The 16,055-nt window shown below is 51.2% G+C and overlaps 1 protein-coding gene across 3 annotated transcripts in view; it reads left to right on the top strand.

The window, feature by feature from the left end:
• HIP1 (huntingtin interacting protein 1) overlaps nt 1-16,055 on the top strand; it is a 129,163-nt gene that overhangs the window by 88,822 nt on the left and 24,286 nt on the right. For all 3 annotated transcript variants that reach the window (XM_032872452.1, XM_032872453.1, XM_032872454.1), the window contains 5 exons: nt 405-461; nt 6,595-6,675; nt 10,022-10,098; nt 10,484-10,545; nt 14,117-14,257. In XM_032872452.1, coding sequence (XP_032728343.1) covers nt 405-461; nt 6,595-6,675; nt 10,022-10,098; nt 10,484-10,545; nt 14,117-14,257 — 418 coding nt within the window. The remainder of the gene's footprint in view (nt 1-404; nt 462-6,594; nt 6,676-10,021; nt 10,099-10,483; nt 10,546-14,116; nt 14,258-16,055) is intronic.

Here is a 16,055-nt window from a genome sequence, read left to right as displayed (position 1 = left end):
ATGTGGGGAAAGGGGGATCGCCGGGGGCAAAAGGGGCGCTGTTTACTCTGGCACAGAGAGGGGCAGCTGCCCCCTTCTCCTGGCCTTTATTATTATTGTTTTAAAGATTTTATTTATTCATTTGACAGAGAGAGACACAGCGAGAGAGGGAACACAAGCAGGGGGAGTTGGAGAGGGAGAAGCAGGCTTCCTGCCAAGCAGGGAGCCTGATGCGGGACTCGATCCCAGGACCTTGGGATCATGATCTGAACCAAAGGCAGAAGCTTAAGGACTGAGCCACCCAGGCGCCTCTCTCCTGGCCTTTAGGCTGATTAGAGGTGGACTTGTCTGTCTGGTCTGCCCTTCTGCCCACCCCAGCCCCGTCTTACGCCATCCTCTGTCCCGTTGTTTTCTTCCCTCTCCAGGTCCTGAAGGACTCCCTGAGATACAAAAATGAATTGAGTGACATGGGCAGGATGTGGGTGAGTTTGGAGATGCACCCGGGGACCGCCTGCCTCTCCTTCCCCAGGGGCCCCAGAACAAGGACTGCGGGACGGAATGAATTCGTCTCTTTCATCTTGCTTGGGATTTCTCTCCTAAGCGTCGAGGAGGGGATCAGCAATGGCCCCCAATAGGACTGTGATATCCACAGTCTTTCCTGGGGCCTCGGAAGCTGCAGGGAAGTTCTGGGGCCTGGGAGTGTCTCCTGCCAATGGCACCTCACGCCATAACACTCTCCAGGCATTGGGGTCCCTCAGCAGTGACTTGGCCACAATTCCTGTGTCTTTCTTCTACTGGTCCCATGCGGGTCACAGAACACTGAGAACTAGCATTCCCAATTCTTAATGCCAGTACCTTTTCTTTCCCTTTTTTCCTGAGAATCTAGGGATTCTCTCTGCCTCACGATGGGAGAGGAGGTCGGTGGCGGTATCAGAATCAATTAGAAGAGGTTTTTACGTACACGCTAGAATCTCTAGATTCTGCTGTCCACAGAGCGTGTGTGTTCACAGCACGGAATCTGCATTTTGAAGACTCTCTCGGGTCAATTCTGATACGTCTCTTTGCCCCCACTGGCTGAGAGCTCTGGCCCTTTCCTTCCAATTCTTTTTTTTTTTTTTTTAATTTTTATTTATTTATTTGACAGTCAGAGATCACACGTAGGCAGAGAGGCAGGCAGCGAGAGAGGGGGAAGCAGGCTCCCCGCTGAGCAGAGAGCCCGATACGGGGCTCGACCCCAGGACCCTGAGATCATGACCTGAGCCGAAGGCAGAGGCTTAACCCACTGAGCCACCCAGGCGCCCCTCCTTCCAATTCTTACCTGCATCTGTCTGCATTCACAGAATGTTAGCAATGATGTCATCCAGTGCACCCACTGCTGATAATACAGGCCCAGCGGGAAGCAGCCTTTCCTACGTCAGGCTAGTGGGTCTGAGCAAAGCTAAGAGTTGTCCCCTAACCTCCCAGGTGCATGCTGGAGAGCTTCTGCTTGTGTCTCTAAACATGGAAAGCATGGGTCTTCTCTCTTGTTAGAATTTGCTTGGTGTCTCTTTTCCACCCTTTTACTTTTGACATTTCTATGTTCTGTGTCGTAGAAAAGTCCCTTATAAATAGCATTTAGTTGAATATTGTTGCTTTTTTCATGATGGCAGTCTTTGTCTTTTAGCTGCACATTTACCCCATTTACGTGCAAGGTATTTTTAGATTTCTGTCTTCCATCTTAGCTTCTGCTGTTGGCCTCTTCTGTCCTGTTTCTGTTTCTCTTCTCTTCTTGTCTTCTTTCTATCGACTGGTTATTTTTTTCTCATTCCATTCTGCCCTTAAACTAGTTAGGAGGTTGTTTTTAAAACTCTGCTTTTATTTGTTTACTCTTTGGTATGTTATCCAATAATTACAGAATGCATGTCTAGTTTATCAAGAGCTAAAATTCATGTCTTTGGCTGTTTCCTCTGTAATGCATACCTTAGAATATTTTCACTCCATGCCCTCCCTCCAAATGGGTATGTTATTGTTGTCATGTATTTTAATTTTGGTTTTGTTTTTCTTTTTAGGTTCTATAAGATAATTTATTTTAATCGTTTTTATTCTGTGCTCGCTCTTTCTTTTCATCTGCGTTCTAATATCTGGGATCGCTTTTTCTCTGCCTGAATTACTTCCTTTAGTGAGAATCTCATGGTGACAAATAACCAATTTTACTTGTTTGGGAATGTCTTTATTTCACCCTCCTCTGTGGAAGATACTCTCCCTGGGTTTAGGATTCTGGGGGTAACGGTTATTTTCTCTCAGCATGGGGGCAATATTATTCAAGATACCCTTCCACTGACTTCTGGATTCCATTATTTCCATGAAGTTGGCTGTCAGACTCACTGTGCCTTCTTTGAAGCAAATCTGCTTTTCCTCTGGTCATTTTTAAGATCTTACTAGGAAGAGGTGCAAATGTATTTTGGGATTCTTTAGATTTCTTAAATCTGTGGGGTAATATCTTTTATCAGTTATGAAAAATTCTCTTTGTCTCTTTAACTGTCCCTTTTGCTCCATTCTGTATTTCCCCTGAGACTTTGGTTATGACAGTCTTTCCCTGCTCTATAACCCAGTGCCTTTTTTTTTTAAGCTCTGCATCCAACACAGGGCTTGGGCTTATGCTCAAGAGATCAAGAGTTTCATGCTCCACCAACTAAGCCAGCCAGGTGCCCCCTCACCCCATGTCTTTCAACCATGTTTCTTTGTTTTCTGCCTGTTTGCCTCTTAACTGCATTCTGGATAATTTCTGTAAATCTAGCTTTCAGTTGGGTCTAATCTGTTGTTAAACCTCTTCATAAGATTTATCATTTTATTTATTTATTTTTTTAAAGATTTTATTTATTCACCAGACAGACTACAAGCAGGCAGAGAGGCAGGCAGAGAGAGAGGAGGAAGCCGGCTCCCCGCCGAGCAGAGAGCCCGACACGGGACTCGATCCCAGGATCCTGGGACCAGGACCTGAGCCGAAGGCAGAGACCCCAACCCACTGAGCCACCCAGGCACCCCAAGATTTATCATTTTAATCTAGCCTTTATTTCTTGGAGTTCTTTTTTGTCCCCCAAATCTGCTTGTCATTCTTTTTTTAAGATTTTATTTTTTATTTATTTATTTGACACACAGAGAGAGATCACAGGTAGGCAGAGAGGCAGGCAGAGGGGCGGGGTAAGCAGGCTCCCCGCCAAGCAGAGAGCCCGATGCAGGGCTCGATCCCAGGACCCCAAGATCACGACCTGTGCCGAAGTTAAGAGTCGGCCACTCAACGGACTGAACCACTCAGACACCTAATTTTTTTTTTTTTTACAGCAAGTTTTAGGTTCACAGCCTCCAAACACGTGTAATGCCCCCGTTTATGAACATACCCTGCCAACATAGTACATTTGTTACAAGTGATTCAACTTCTCTGATAACATCATAATCATCTGAAGTCCGTGGTTTGCATTATAGTTCACATGGGATGTCGGTCGTATACTCTGCGGCTTTGGGCAAATATATCAGGACTTGTACCCATCACGGTGATACCGCACAGAATAGTTCCACTGACTCCAAAGGTCCTCTGTGTACCACCTGGTCATCCCTCCCCGCCTCCCCCAGCCCTGGTAACCACTGGTCTTTGACCCTCGCCACAGTTCTGTCTTTTCCAGAAGGTCATGGAATGGGAATCCTACAGTATGTCGCCTTTTCAGACCGGCTTCTTTCCCTTAATAACATGCGGTTCAGGTTCCCCCATGTCTTTTCAGGTCTAGATAGCTCGTTTCCCTTGTAGCGCTCAGTAATACTCCGTTGTCCGAAGGGACCACAGGTCACCTACCCATTCCCCAACTCAGAGTGTCTTGGTTGCTTCCACGTTTTGTTTTGTTTTTTAAGATTTTATTTATTTATTTGACACAGAGAGAGAGAGATCACAATCAGGCAGAGAGGCAGGCAGAGAGAGAGGGGGAAGGAGGCTCCCCGCTGAGCAGAGAGCCCGATGCGGGGCTCGATCCCAGGACCCTGAGATCATGACCTGAGCCGAAGGCAGAGGCTTAACCCACTGAGCCACCCAGGCGCCCCTGCTTCCACGTTTTGGCCATTATAAGTAAGGCTGCCGTAAACACCATGAGCTCTTCTGGTTTGGGTGTTCAACTCCTTTGGGTAAAAACCAAGGAGCGGCACCGCTGAATTATGTGGCAAAAGTAAGTTTGGTTTTATAAGAAACTGCCAAACCATCTTCAAAAATGGCTGCAGCATTCTGCATTCTCACCAGGCAATGACCGAGAGGTCCTGTTGCCCACATAGTGGAATTGGGTGTTATCAGTATTCTGGATTTTGGCCGTTCTCATAAGTGTGTGCTAGTGCCTCCGTGTTGTTTTAATTTGTGTTTCCTGGTGACATGTAATGTCGAGCATCTCTCCATTTTATTCCTTTGCTATTTTCTTTGTATGTCTTCTTTGGAGAGGTGTCTGTTAAGGTCTTCGGCCCATTTTTTAAAAAATCAGGTTGTTTGTCTTCTTATTGTTGAGTTTTAAGACTACCTTGTATGTTTCAGATAACAGTCCTCTATCAGGTGTGTCCCAGTCTGTGGGTTCTCATGCTCTCGACAGTGATTTTTCCAGACGTTTTGTAATTTTAATGAAGCCCATCTTGATGATTGGTTATTTCTCTCATGAAGCATGACTCTAGTCTCTCTCAAAAGTCATTGCCATACCCAAGGTCGTCTGTTACCTCCTATGACTTTCATAGCTTTACGTTTTATACTGAATGAACCGTTCATCTTCTGATCCTGGGGCATTTTCATGTGAAATAGGGTTGTCTTCGATGAGGAGCACAGTTTCGCTTTGTCTGCTCTCCACTACTTTCTAATTTTTCCATGATGAACAAGTACAATGTACAATTACGATTTTTCATAGAAAACTAATACATTAGGAAATAATCTGATCTCTGGCATTGATACTTTCAGCCTCCTCTGATGACCCCGCTCCCTCTGGTGCCCCTCGAGGCGTGTTTCGGGGTGGGGGGTTCCTCTAGTCTAGAGGAGGTAGAAGTCAGAGCTCATGTGGGAACCACAGCTGTTCAGCTCAAGAGTTCTTCGTGTCCCCCTCCTCTTTTGTGTGTAGGTAAGAGTCTCGAGCATCACTCTGCTAATTCCAGCGTCTTCCTGGGCACCCAGGATGTGACCGCGTGGGCAGATTCCACAGGAAGGCTTGTTTGTCCCCAGCTGGGATCTGTCCCATTTCAGTCCCCATCCCATGTAAAACCCTCTAGCTGCCCTCCGTCGGCTGGAATCCATCTGGAGGAGCTGTTTCCTCTGCTGTACTTAGAGAGAGAGACAGGAGGAAGGAAGCAGCCTGTGACCAGACTGTGATTACTCTGGGTGGGAGATTTAAAATTCTTACATCAGAAGCCTTGTCTAGAATTCATGCAAAGGAAGTTCTTGTGTTTGTACACAAGATTGTCCTGTAAGAACAGTCATTGAAATATAGCTTATAATAGAAAACATGCCTATGCCTAAGACGTACAGCGGTAGGGAGTTCGTTTGATAAATTACAGTACTCACTCAATAACAGTTTAAATAACAATTATATTTTTAAAAAAAGAAATAACAATTATATATATTGTTGTATGTATATATAACAATAAATAACTCAGTAACAATTTAAATATCATTAAAAATATCGCTAACCATAAAGAAACAAGAAAATTTGAAAAGGTAGGGAAAGAAGTGAAGTATATTAAGTTAAAAAATGGGCTCCATTTTATATTTGAGAATAAAGGTGGAAAACAGGATTTTTAAGGCAGTGAAACTATTGTGCGTGATACTGTAATGGTAGGTATGGGACGTTATCCGTTTGTCAAAACCCGTAGGATGTATCATACCGAGAGTGATTCCTGATGTAAGCTTCACTGTGAACAATGTTGATGTATCAGGGAAGGTTCGTCAGTTGGGACAAATGTCCCACTCTGGTGCTGAAGTTGACGAGTGGGGGGCGGGGCGTGGTTTTATACACGTGGAAGAAGGGGGTGTATAGGACATCCCCGTACTTTATTTGGGGGTACCTGGCTGACTCAGGGAGAAGAGCATGTGACTTATTTTTTTAAGATTTTATTTATTTGAGCGAGAGGGACCCTGAATGGGGGAGGAGTAGAGGGAGAGGGAGAAGCAGGCTCCCCACTGAGCAGGGAGCCCAATGCGGGGTTCCATTCCAGGACTCCGGGATCATGACCTGAGCCAAAATCAAAAGTCAGATGCTCAACTGACTGAGCCACCCAGGAGCCCCAAGCATGCGACTCTTACTCTCAGAGTCGTGAGTTTGAGCCCCACGTTGGGTGTAGAGATTACATAAATAATAAAACTTCAAAAAAAGTCTATTGAAATTGAAAAAAAAAATTAAATAAAATAACATGTACTCCAGAATGTTCACCATGATTCCTTCTCGTATTTAGATTAAGGGCAATGCGTTTGTATGTGTGCTTGTCTATATCTTCTAAAATTTTCTGCAGTGGCCGTTTGTTTCTTTCAGAAGCAGAAAAAAATATATTGTTGAAAACAGACGTCCTGGCTGTCAGTCTCTGCCCCAAATGTTAGTATTGATACCCTGCTTTCTGTTCGTTTCCCGAAAGGGCCACCTGAGCGAGGGGTACGGCCAGCTCTGCAGCATCTACCTCAGACTGCTAAGAACGAAGATGGAATATCACACCAAAGTGAGTCTGCCCCCCACGGTTCTGCCCACTCCTCCCCCACAGCCCCCCATCCCTCCCCACAGCCCCCCATCCCCCCCACAGCCCCCCATCCCCACCCCGGCCACCCCCGTGAGCCGAACTCTCACGCCTTTCCAGGAATAGGTTGGCCCGGGCCCCCGTCACTCGGGGAGCGTTTATATCCTATCCAGTAAGAGCAAGATGATAGGACAGCTGCTGCGGGACACGGGGCTGGGATTCTGGCCCACATCTTCCGCACCCTCTTCTCCATTTTGCAGAGAAGGGCCCCAGCCCGCAGGCTGCCTGAGGAAAATGTTTCAGAAGCATTACCTTGACTGTTAATAAAAATAGCCCCTTTTAGGTACTGAGTTCCCACCCAGAACCTTCTTTTCGGCCATCGGTGGCCTTAGACGGTATTTCTAAGGTGCTGAGTGCAGCTAAAACCATAATGTTGGGAATCAGGTGGCACGTAAGGGTATGTAGAAAGGGTCTGCTCGTCCAGAAGTGCCCGGGACCGTCATGGGGAGGAGGCCCACATACCTGCGGCAGTGAGTCACCTGGCAAAGAGGCCCCGGGAGCCTGTAGCAGAAGCCAGAGGCCTTCGGAGCTGATGCAGGGCTGCGGCATCGAAGGGGAAGATGAAAGGAGAGGGCAGAGGTGGAAGGTGGAGGGAGGGTGTGGATGGACCAGGGTGGGGAGGAAGGGGCTGCTGGCATTGGAAATGCCGAAGGGAGGAGATTCATCTCTAACGGCTTGGGGTGGGGAGTGGCTCTGAATCACAGATGCCACCCTGTTGTGCACGCCCGTCCTGCTGAAACCGCACCTTGGAAGGCGGTGTTCCTCTAGCCTAGGACCCGGAAACTAGGAGCCTGCTCCAGGGTCTTGCCTTGTTGCACAGCTCCTCGGTGATGAGGTGGGATTTGAACTCAGGCCCGTAGGGCATGAAAGCCCCTTCTGCTCCGTGGGCAGCCTTCCCTCTGCTCGTGTAGAGCCCGGTGCTGGCCGCAGCCCAGAACTGGGTCAGGTTCTGAAGAGAGAAAGGTGAAGGGACTTTGGCCCGGCCTCCAGGAGTCATAGTTGCTTGGGAGACAAGCCAAGCCAGTCCGATGAGGACCAGAACTGAGAGATGCCCAAGATGGTACAGGAGCTTGTAATGGGGTCCTGCGCCCAGACGCCAGCAACCCAGGCAGGCTTCTAACAGGCGGGACACCTGAGCCCACCCCCAGCTCAGGAGCTGTAACACCAGCAGCCCTTGGTCATCTCTCACACCTCCGTGGGTCCGGAGTTCCAGAAGGGCTGAGCTGGGCAGTTGCAGGCTGCAGGTCCCGCAGGCGGTCCCAGCCCGGTGCTGGCTAGAACTGGGACAGTGTGGAGCTGGCCTGGCATCTCCCTCCTCGTGAAGTCTCAGTGTGAGTGAGAACTCCCCTGCGGCCTGGCCGGGCTCCTGGGAGAACAAGGTAGAAGTGCGTGGCATTCATAGGACCCAGCCTCGGAGTCACAGAACATCCCTTCCACGCCCTGTATGGGCTGAGGCATCATGGGGGTTCCTGGATTCAAAGGGATGGGACAGGGACCACACCAGCCAAGGTGAATGTCAAAGTCACATTGTAGACAGCGTGTGGAACCGGAGAGGCAGTCAGTGCTGGACGTACAGTCTGCCGGCCTGCCCTCTGACCCCACAGTCCGTTCGCCGCCCTCCCTCCCTCCCAAGGAATACACCCACACCCCAGACCCCCAGATCCTTGTCTGCCACCTTGCAAAGAGAGAGGAGGACACAGTGGCCGTTCCAGGCAGAGGATCAGCCTCAGACAGAGGGCTTGAGGCCTAGCACAGTTTGGGGTTCCTGAGGGATGGGCCGCAGATCCACATCAGTGTGAGGAACAGGCTGGTGGTGGGGGGCGGTGACCAGGTAGGTGTGTGAGACCCTCCCACTCAGAGTGGAAGACGGTGAGAGCCAGATTAGAATGGTGGTCCTGGGACAGGCAAGAATGGTAGGGTCTCTCTGAAGACTGGCAGGAGGGGTGGGGGGGGCAACAGCTAGGGAGATGTGGGTCCCCTGGGAAGGACCTGGGTGATCAGAAGCAGCTCAGGGGTCCAGAGAGGCCGAATGAGGTCACGGGCGCTCTGGACTCTGAGCTCCGGGAGGACAGAGGACAGTTGTGTGTGTGTGTCTCCTCGTGTCCTGGGTCCTGCCCAGCATCTAGCCTGGAACAGGGGCTCAATCAGGACTCCTTTGATGAGGGACAGAATGAACCAGAACCTAGATCGGATTGAATAGCACACGAGGAGGGCTGATCCTGAGTCAGGAGAGAGAAGCTGGAGGAACGGGAGGACAGCTGGTGGCACATTCAGAGCGGGGAAGGGAGTGGGAAACAGGATGCTGAGGGATTCCGGTGATGTAAGGAGGAAGGCACATGCCAGGGTGGTGGTGTGGGGGCCAGGCACCCGGTTCGCTGGAAAGGGGAGCTCACCGCTCCAGCAGCAAGGATGGGGAAGGGGAACACGATTCAAGGGGACTCCAGCTGTGAGTCCTTCTCAGGGACATTGGTAGCTGGTCCTCGAACAAAGGCCCAGGGTCACCAGGTTTTGCCAGCGGTGTGGTGTCCAGACCAAGCAAGGAGGTTAAATATGGCCAGATGGGGGCGCCCAAGGAACTGACCGACTCTTGACATTCGGGAGCTGGGGTGGTGAGGCTGCCCACAGGAGCGGGCAGCCAGGAGGCAGGTGGTGGATTTCTGTCTTCAGAGCCCAAAGTGTTCTCCATGGAACTGAGACCTCCCTTGACGTCTGCACCTTTCCCATTGTCATGAGTTCCATCCATTCCAGACGGGCCGCACTGGGGAAAAGATAATGATACCGATGATCATGCCTAATAGTCTTTCCTGACTTTGGGGCCACATGGCGTAATGTTTTCCTACCTCCAGGATTGTTTCATGATGTTTCCCTAAGGTCAATATGAAAATGGGTTTGTCTTCCCTGAGCTCACAGTGGCAGGTTTGGGAAGTGGCCCGAGGACAGAGGGAAGCATGGGTGAGGGCCAGTAGCCATCACGCTGGGTCTCGCAGCAGGGCCAGCGAGCATCTTTAGAAGAATGTCCCAGAGCACGAATTGTTAGGGCCGAGCCCTGCCTGGCTCCCAGGTGTGGGAGGGAGTCTTTCCCTCTGATGACAGGTAGTAGCTGTTCTCTGCTGGAGCTGGTGAGGGGCTCTGTGGGCACCGACACGGCCCCCGAGAAGGGTGTTCGTGCTGCCTGAGCAGACCCATGAAGCCTGCTGCTGGCCCAGCCGGCTTGCCTACTGTCAGCCTGAGATGCTCTGTCCCGACTTCATTCCTCTGCCTCCCTTTCCAGAATCCCAGGTTCCCGGGCAACCTTCAGATGAGCGACCGGCAGCTGGATGAGGCCGGAGAGAGCGACGTTAACAACTTGTGAGTGGCTGTGGACCCAGCGGGGAAGAAAGCTCCACGTTACCCCTCTAGCTGGGGTCAACGGGTCCTGGTGGCAAGGGCAGTGGCTGGGCTGTTGGTGCCTTATCCAGAATCCCTCCCAGGCTCGAATGTGTCACCCTCTGCCCTCCCCACCCAGCATGGCACCTGCCCTCCCCTCTGCCACCGTCACTGTGGAATTCACCCTACATGATCTTCAGATGGCCTTAAGACCCACGTGGGTGAGGGCTAAGGTTCAGGTGTGTAGCAGTGGGTGTGTGTGCGTGCACACGCGCACACAGAGTCAGTGACAGAGCAGGGCAGAGGGGACTGAGGAGGGGCTGGCCTCAGACGTTGGAACATAACCTCTCTCTCCTCTCGTGTCCAGTTTCCAGCTCACAGTGGAGATGTTTGACTACCTGGAGTGTGAACTTAATCTCTTCCAAACTGGTGAGTCTCTCCCTCCCATCTGACCCAGGCTCTCATGGGAATTGCCTAATTCCAAGCTTTATTCCCAGCTTGGACCAGCCATCCTAGCCCCCTTCTCTCTCCAAGGTTGGGCCGCACAGGCCAGGAAATGGGAATGTCCACACCCTATCTCCGATCTCCTCGTCCCTGGCGCGGGGAGGGGCAGGAGCTCACGGGTGCTTCCAGAGTCGGTGATTGCATTCCGAGCGGAACAACCGTGCTGCCCACCCTGTAGGCCTCCCAGAGCCCAGAGGCGGGTCTGACCTCTTTGATAACCTTTGGACGGTGACCCCAGCGCTGGCCAGTGCTCAGTCTGCCACCAAGCTGGGCTGGCACTCGGGTTGGATGGCTGCTCAGGATGGGACGCTGCCGTGTGCCGTGTGGCCGGCAGCTAGGGTCGACCAGCTGGTCGAGTTGAGCTGTTGGCCAAGTCCATGCGAGAGGCCCACGAAGCCCCTTTCCACTAGCAAGGGGAGTTGGGTCACCCTTCCAGTATCCCTTCGCTGAGGGTTTCGGTGCCTCCCGGCTGTCAGCCCCCAACCCTTCCCCGACATGAATCAGGAAGGAAGCAGTCCCATTCCCTTCTCTCTGGCGTCCTGTCTTCCCACACCTACCAGCATGGCCCCCCTTCTCTCCCGGGGAAGAGTAGAGCCCGTTTTCTAAGATTCAAGATGCTCCATGACAAGTATCCAGCCAGCGCTGGGCCAGGGCAACCAAACGATCGGTTCAGTGCTGGATGTGGGAGGCGATCACCACAGCCAGCTGGGAACCGTGGTTTGTAGGGGAAAGAAGAAGGTCCTTGGCCTGCTAGCAACCTACTTCTACAAAAGTTGATAGAGAAGTAAAAATGAAACACCAAATAGAGTCCCTACCTTAAGGTGTTCCCAGCCAGGTAGGAGAAATGGTATGGATGCTTTTTTTTTTTTTTAATTTTTTTAAAGTTTGATTTAATTATTGTAGAGCGAGAGCACAAGCAGGAGGGGCAGAGGGAGAGAGAATATCTCCAGAAGATCCCTCGCTCAGCATGGAGCCCAACTTGGGGCTCGACCCTACAGCTCATGCGATCGCGTGACCTGAGCCGAAACCAAGAGTCGGACGCTTGACCACCTGAGCCACCCAGACGCCAGTACATGGCTGTTCTTATAGGCGTGGATCACTTGTATCATCATCACTGGATGCTGAGCTCCCCCCCGGAATCAGGAACCATGTCCTCCTCATCTTTGAATTACTTCCCTCCGTTCGAGCCCGGTGTCTGGTACATAGCAAGTGCTCAGCGAAATTCAGAAATGTGTGCTTTGGGTAAACAGCAGTGATGAAAGGATAGGGGGCCAGTGTTCGTAATCAGTATCAGTATCCAATCCAATGCCGTGGGCCTGTCGGGAGTGAATCAGCCACTTTTGCTAGAGTGGAGCTACCCCAAGTCTTGGCGCAAACCCCAAGATCGTTAAGTGCTGGTGGCTTTCTTGCCCCTGAGCCAGCATTGGTTCGGAATCAAGAGCCCTCTACCACTGGTCTCCCCCACTCCCTCTCCTGTCCCCAGTTCTCCACTGTGTGCTGCAGAAACCAAGGCAGCTGGTATGGGAAACAGTCTCTCCAGCTTCTGAGTTCTAGTCTGTGACCCTGTGAGGTTCCCACCCATCCCCTCAGGTACCCTTGGTTTTCAGCTTTGGGAAACATGAGCCAATGACGCTTATTTCCAGCACTTGCAACAGTTCTCCAAGAGTGGTCCCTGGACCAGGAGCATCAGCATCTCCTGAGAAGTTGTTAGAAATGCAAAGGCCCAGGTGCTGCCCCAGACCTCCTGCATCTGAATCTCTGAGGTGTGGCCCAGCCAGCTGTGTTTCAGCAGCGCTCCCCCTCCCCAGCCAGGTCTACACTGTCCAGTATGGTCACCACGTCCCATTGGTAGCAGTTTAATTATATTAAATTAATTATATCACATCTATTTAAATAAGTTATAATTAAATAACCTTTAAAAGTCAGGTCCTCGGCTGCACTGGCCATGTTTCAGGCACCCGGGAACCCCATGTGACAACCACAGTGGGCAGCTCCGGGAGACACTTAAGTCTGTCGCTCGGTGTTCCTGGCTGATTCTGCTTCGCGCCCAGCTAGGAAATAACAGCGTTCAGCCCTGGCTGCATGTTAGAATCACCTGGGGGGGGGGTTGATACCTACCCATGCCCCAGCCCTACCCAAGACCAATTAAAACAGAATGGGAGGAAGGGGAGTTGCAGGCAGACATTAGATTTTAAGTTTCCCCAGGTGATTCTAATCAGTCTCAAAGCCAACACCGAGAACCCCCGCGGTGCTCTGCGTGTCCCACCACACTGCCCTTGGATATGTACCAGACCTTTTTTGAGGAACGCACTCTTAGAATCCCCTGCGTTTTACAGAAAAGCGTCTGGAGGCACAGAGAGGTTGAGCAACTTGTCCACGGTCACACTGCTCTAGATGTTACCGGATGCCAAGGGGCATTCCTGGAAAGCGACAGGCAGGCCGGAGGATGGAGCCGTCTGTGATTCCTTGCCAGAGCGGAGCCCAGAGAAGCCAGTGGACTTGAGGATGGCCGCCTTGCGGTGACAGCTGCTTTTAATTTGTGTCAAAAAGAAAAGCTGCTTTTTAATTAGAACTATTTGGGTTTTGTTTTTTTTTTCTTTTTTTTCGGCTGCCAGAGTAAGCCAGTTAACAGGGATTAGTGCAGTCAGGGAAGGCTGAGCACAGCCACTCTGGGCTTTGATCCGGGGCCGTCCTGCTCGCTGATTTTTCTCGCTGCTGCCTGCCGTGGTCTCTGCAGGTGGTGGGTGGCCACTATGGGAACAAGTTCAGCTCCAGCCAGTGGTGTGCACACTGAGGGTCCACGGCCAAGCATCTGGCTGCTTGATTTTAGAACAAGGGGTACGGGGCGCCCAGGGGGGCACACAGTCAGTTGAGCATCCAACTCTTGGTTTCGGCTCTACTTGTGATCTCAGGGTCCTGGGATCGAGCCCCGCGTCGGGCTCTGTGCTTTGCAGGGAGTCTGCTTGAGAGTCTCCTTCTGCTCCTCCTGCTTGTCCTTTCTCCCTAAAATAAGTAAATTCAAAGAAAAGGAAAGAAAAAAAAAAAAACAAGGGGTCGGGGGCAGAGGGTAATGTGGAAGGGGGTCTTCGGAGCAAGACAGGGAGGGAGCAACGTGCCCGTCTGGAGCTCGAGCGGGTGGAGGGCGGTGCTTCTGCTGACCTGCCCCCCAGGGACCAGCGGCAGCCTTTGATCCTGACGGTTCATCTTTCTGGGACTCGTGCACCTGTCCCCTTCTGGTGTCCCAAGACCCTGTGACAAGCCCCTAGGAACCCAGGGCTGAATTACTCCCTCCTTCGTGTTCTGATCAGTGTTTGCCGTTTTCCCGTGTGATTGCCTTCAGGGGACTCGCCCTGTTTCCTCCCCTGCTGACCTGTCCCACGGGGGTGTTGTAAGGGATAGCTGCGTCTGATGACCTAGACCCCTGCCTTCTGCTGCTCTGAGAAAGTCACCTGCAGTTTCCTATCCCCTACTGCCCGTGTCGCCTTTTCTTCCCTAGTGTTCAATTCCCTGGACATGTCGCGCTCGGTGTCCGTGACGACAGCCGGGCAGTGCCGCCTCGCCCCGCTGATCCAGGTCATCCTGGACTGCAGCCATCTGTACGATTACACCGTCAAGCTCCTCTTCAAACTCCACTCGTGTGAGTACAAGGGGCCACATCTCCTCCAGAAGGAGGATTACAGCGGAGGCTGTCCCTTCTGTGTCCTTTCTGCCGCTGCTCCCGAAGGCCCTAGAGCTCCCAGCCCCCTTGAGAGTGAAGAGCAGGGCACAAGCTTTGGTGTGCCCATGGAAGCCCCTGGTTCTCCATAGCCGTGTCCTGGGACCGTCCCCGGCTCCCTCCACCTCTGGCTTTACCACGTCCCTGTCCGCACATGTCACGTATCACAGGACCCACACGAATGATGATACCAGACCCGGCCTGGACCCAGGGGCACCCGGGCAGTGGTGTCCAAAGTGTTCAGCCACACAGCTTCTCTGTACGTGTGGACTTTGTGGGGAAATAGAAAATGTAAAACAGCTGCTCTCGTACCTGAGGGGCCGGTCCCTCCCCAGCCACAGAACCCTGGGATGTGTTCGTAGATTCTCTCTGGGAAGCTACTGTAGAACTCTTATACTTTCACGTGCTTCTTGTTCAGGACAGTGTATGTGGGTCCTCCTCCTGCGGGGTCGCTGCGGGTGGGTCCAGTAGGTTGGGGGATCAGCGTGGTGGAACCATCTCCCAGGTGAAGCTGATGTGGGCGGTTTCTGGGTCACACTCAGAGGCTTTCCCCATGAGGGATATACACGTGCAGGAATGTATGGATGATGGAGAACCGAGAAAATTCAAGACCTGAGTGGATATTAGCAAGGCATTATGGCCCTGGCAAAGGCACAGGGATGAATGTTGGCAGACAGGGACAAGGATACTCTAGAACCGTGGTCTCAGAGAAGTGGGTCTGATTATCTCAGGGGCGGATGGGAAGCAGCATCATCCAGGATCATTTCGGGGAAGGGAGGTTGGAATTGGATGTTTAAGCGATAGGAAGGCTTTGGAGCAAGTGATTGTACCCAGAGGGACAGAGAGTGGACTGAATCCCAAGGGAAGAAAGGCAGTCGTCCTCCCCAATATATACTTACCTAAAAATAAAGGTTTCATCTTAGAATAGTTTTAGATCTACAGAAAAGTTGTGAAGATCGCTGAGAAAGTGCCCCCATGCCCTGAAACTAGTTTCCTTTATTATTAATACCTTACACTAATATGATGCGTTATGATGCGTTTGTCACAACAAATGGACCAATACTGATAAGTTATTTTCAACTGAAGTCCATACTTCATTCAGATCTCCATGGTGTTTACCTAACGTGCCATCCAGGACACCACATCACACTGACTCGTGTCTCCCTGGCCTCCTCTTGGCTGTCACAGTTTCTCGGACTTGCCCTGTTTTTCACAACTTTGACAGTTCGAGAATTGGTCGTGCTCTTGTAGAATGTCCCCTGATTTAAGTCTGCCCGAGGTTTTTCTCATGACTGGACTGGGGGTAAGGGCTCTAGGGAGAGAGGCCACTGAGATAAAGTGCCATCGTCACCTTCTGTATACTGGGCATTTTGAATTATGTTAAACATGTACTTCTTTGTACCAAATAAATGTATCTATTCAAAAATTCCTAAAATGTACGTTTAAGGAATAAAACAAGAAATAAAGGGATCACTGAGTTGTGATCTGTCGTTGAGGTACGCAGCGTCACGCATTCTAGGAAGAAGGGACCTCAGAGAACCCGCCCTGTAGGGGAGGAGGCTGGTCTAAGAGTCCTCTTGCCATTGGCCGTGACCAAGTGAGCACTGGATGGGGATCTGGAGTATTGTCCTACAATCTTTGCCTTCTGACAGGCATCCTCTCAGGCAGGCTCTGTGGGTCCCTCACAGACTAACGTCTGGACCGACCAGTGCGCGTACAT

Source organism: Lontra canadensis, unplaced genomic scaffold (genome assembly GCF_010015895.1).
Source record: "Lontra canadensis isolate GAN:19392208 unplaced genomic scaffold, GSC_riverotter_1.0 scaffold45, whole genome shotgun sequence".
NCBI classification, from domain to species: Eukaryota; Metazoa; Chordata; class Mammalia; order Carnivora; family Mustelidae; genus Lontra; species Lontra canadensis.
This window is presented reverse-complemented; position numbering and strand designations above follow the sequence as displayed.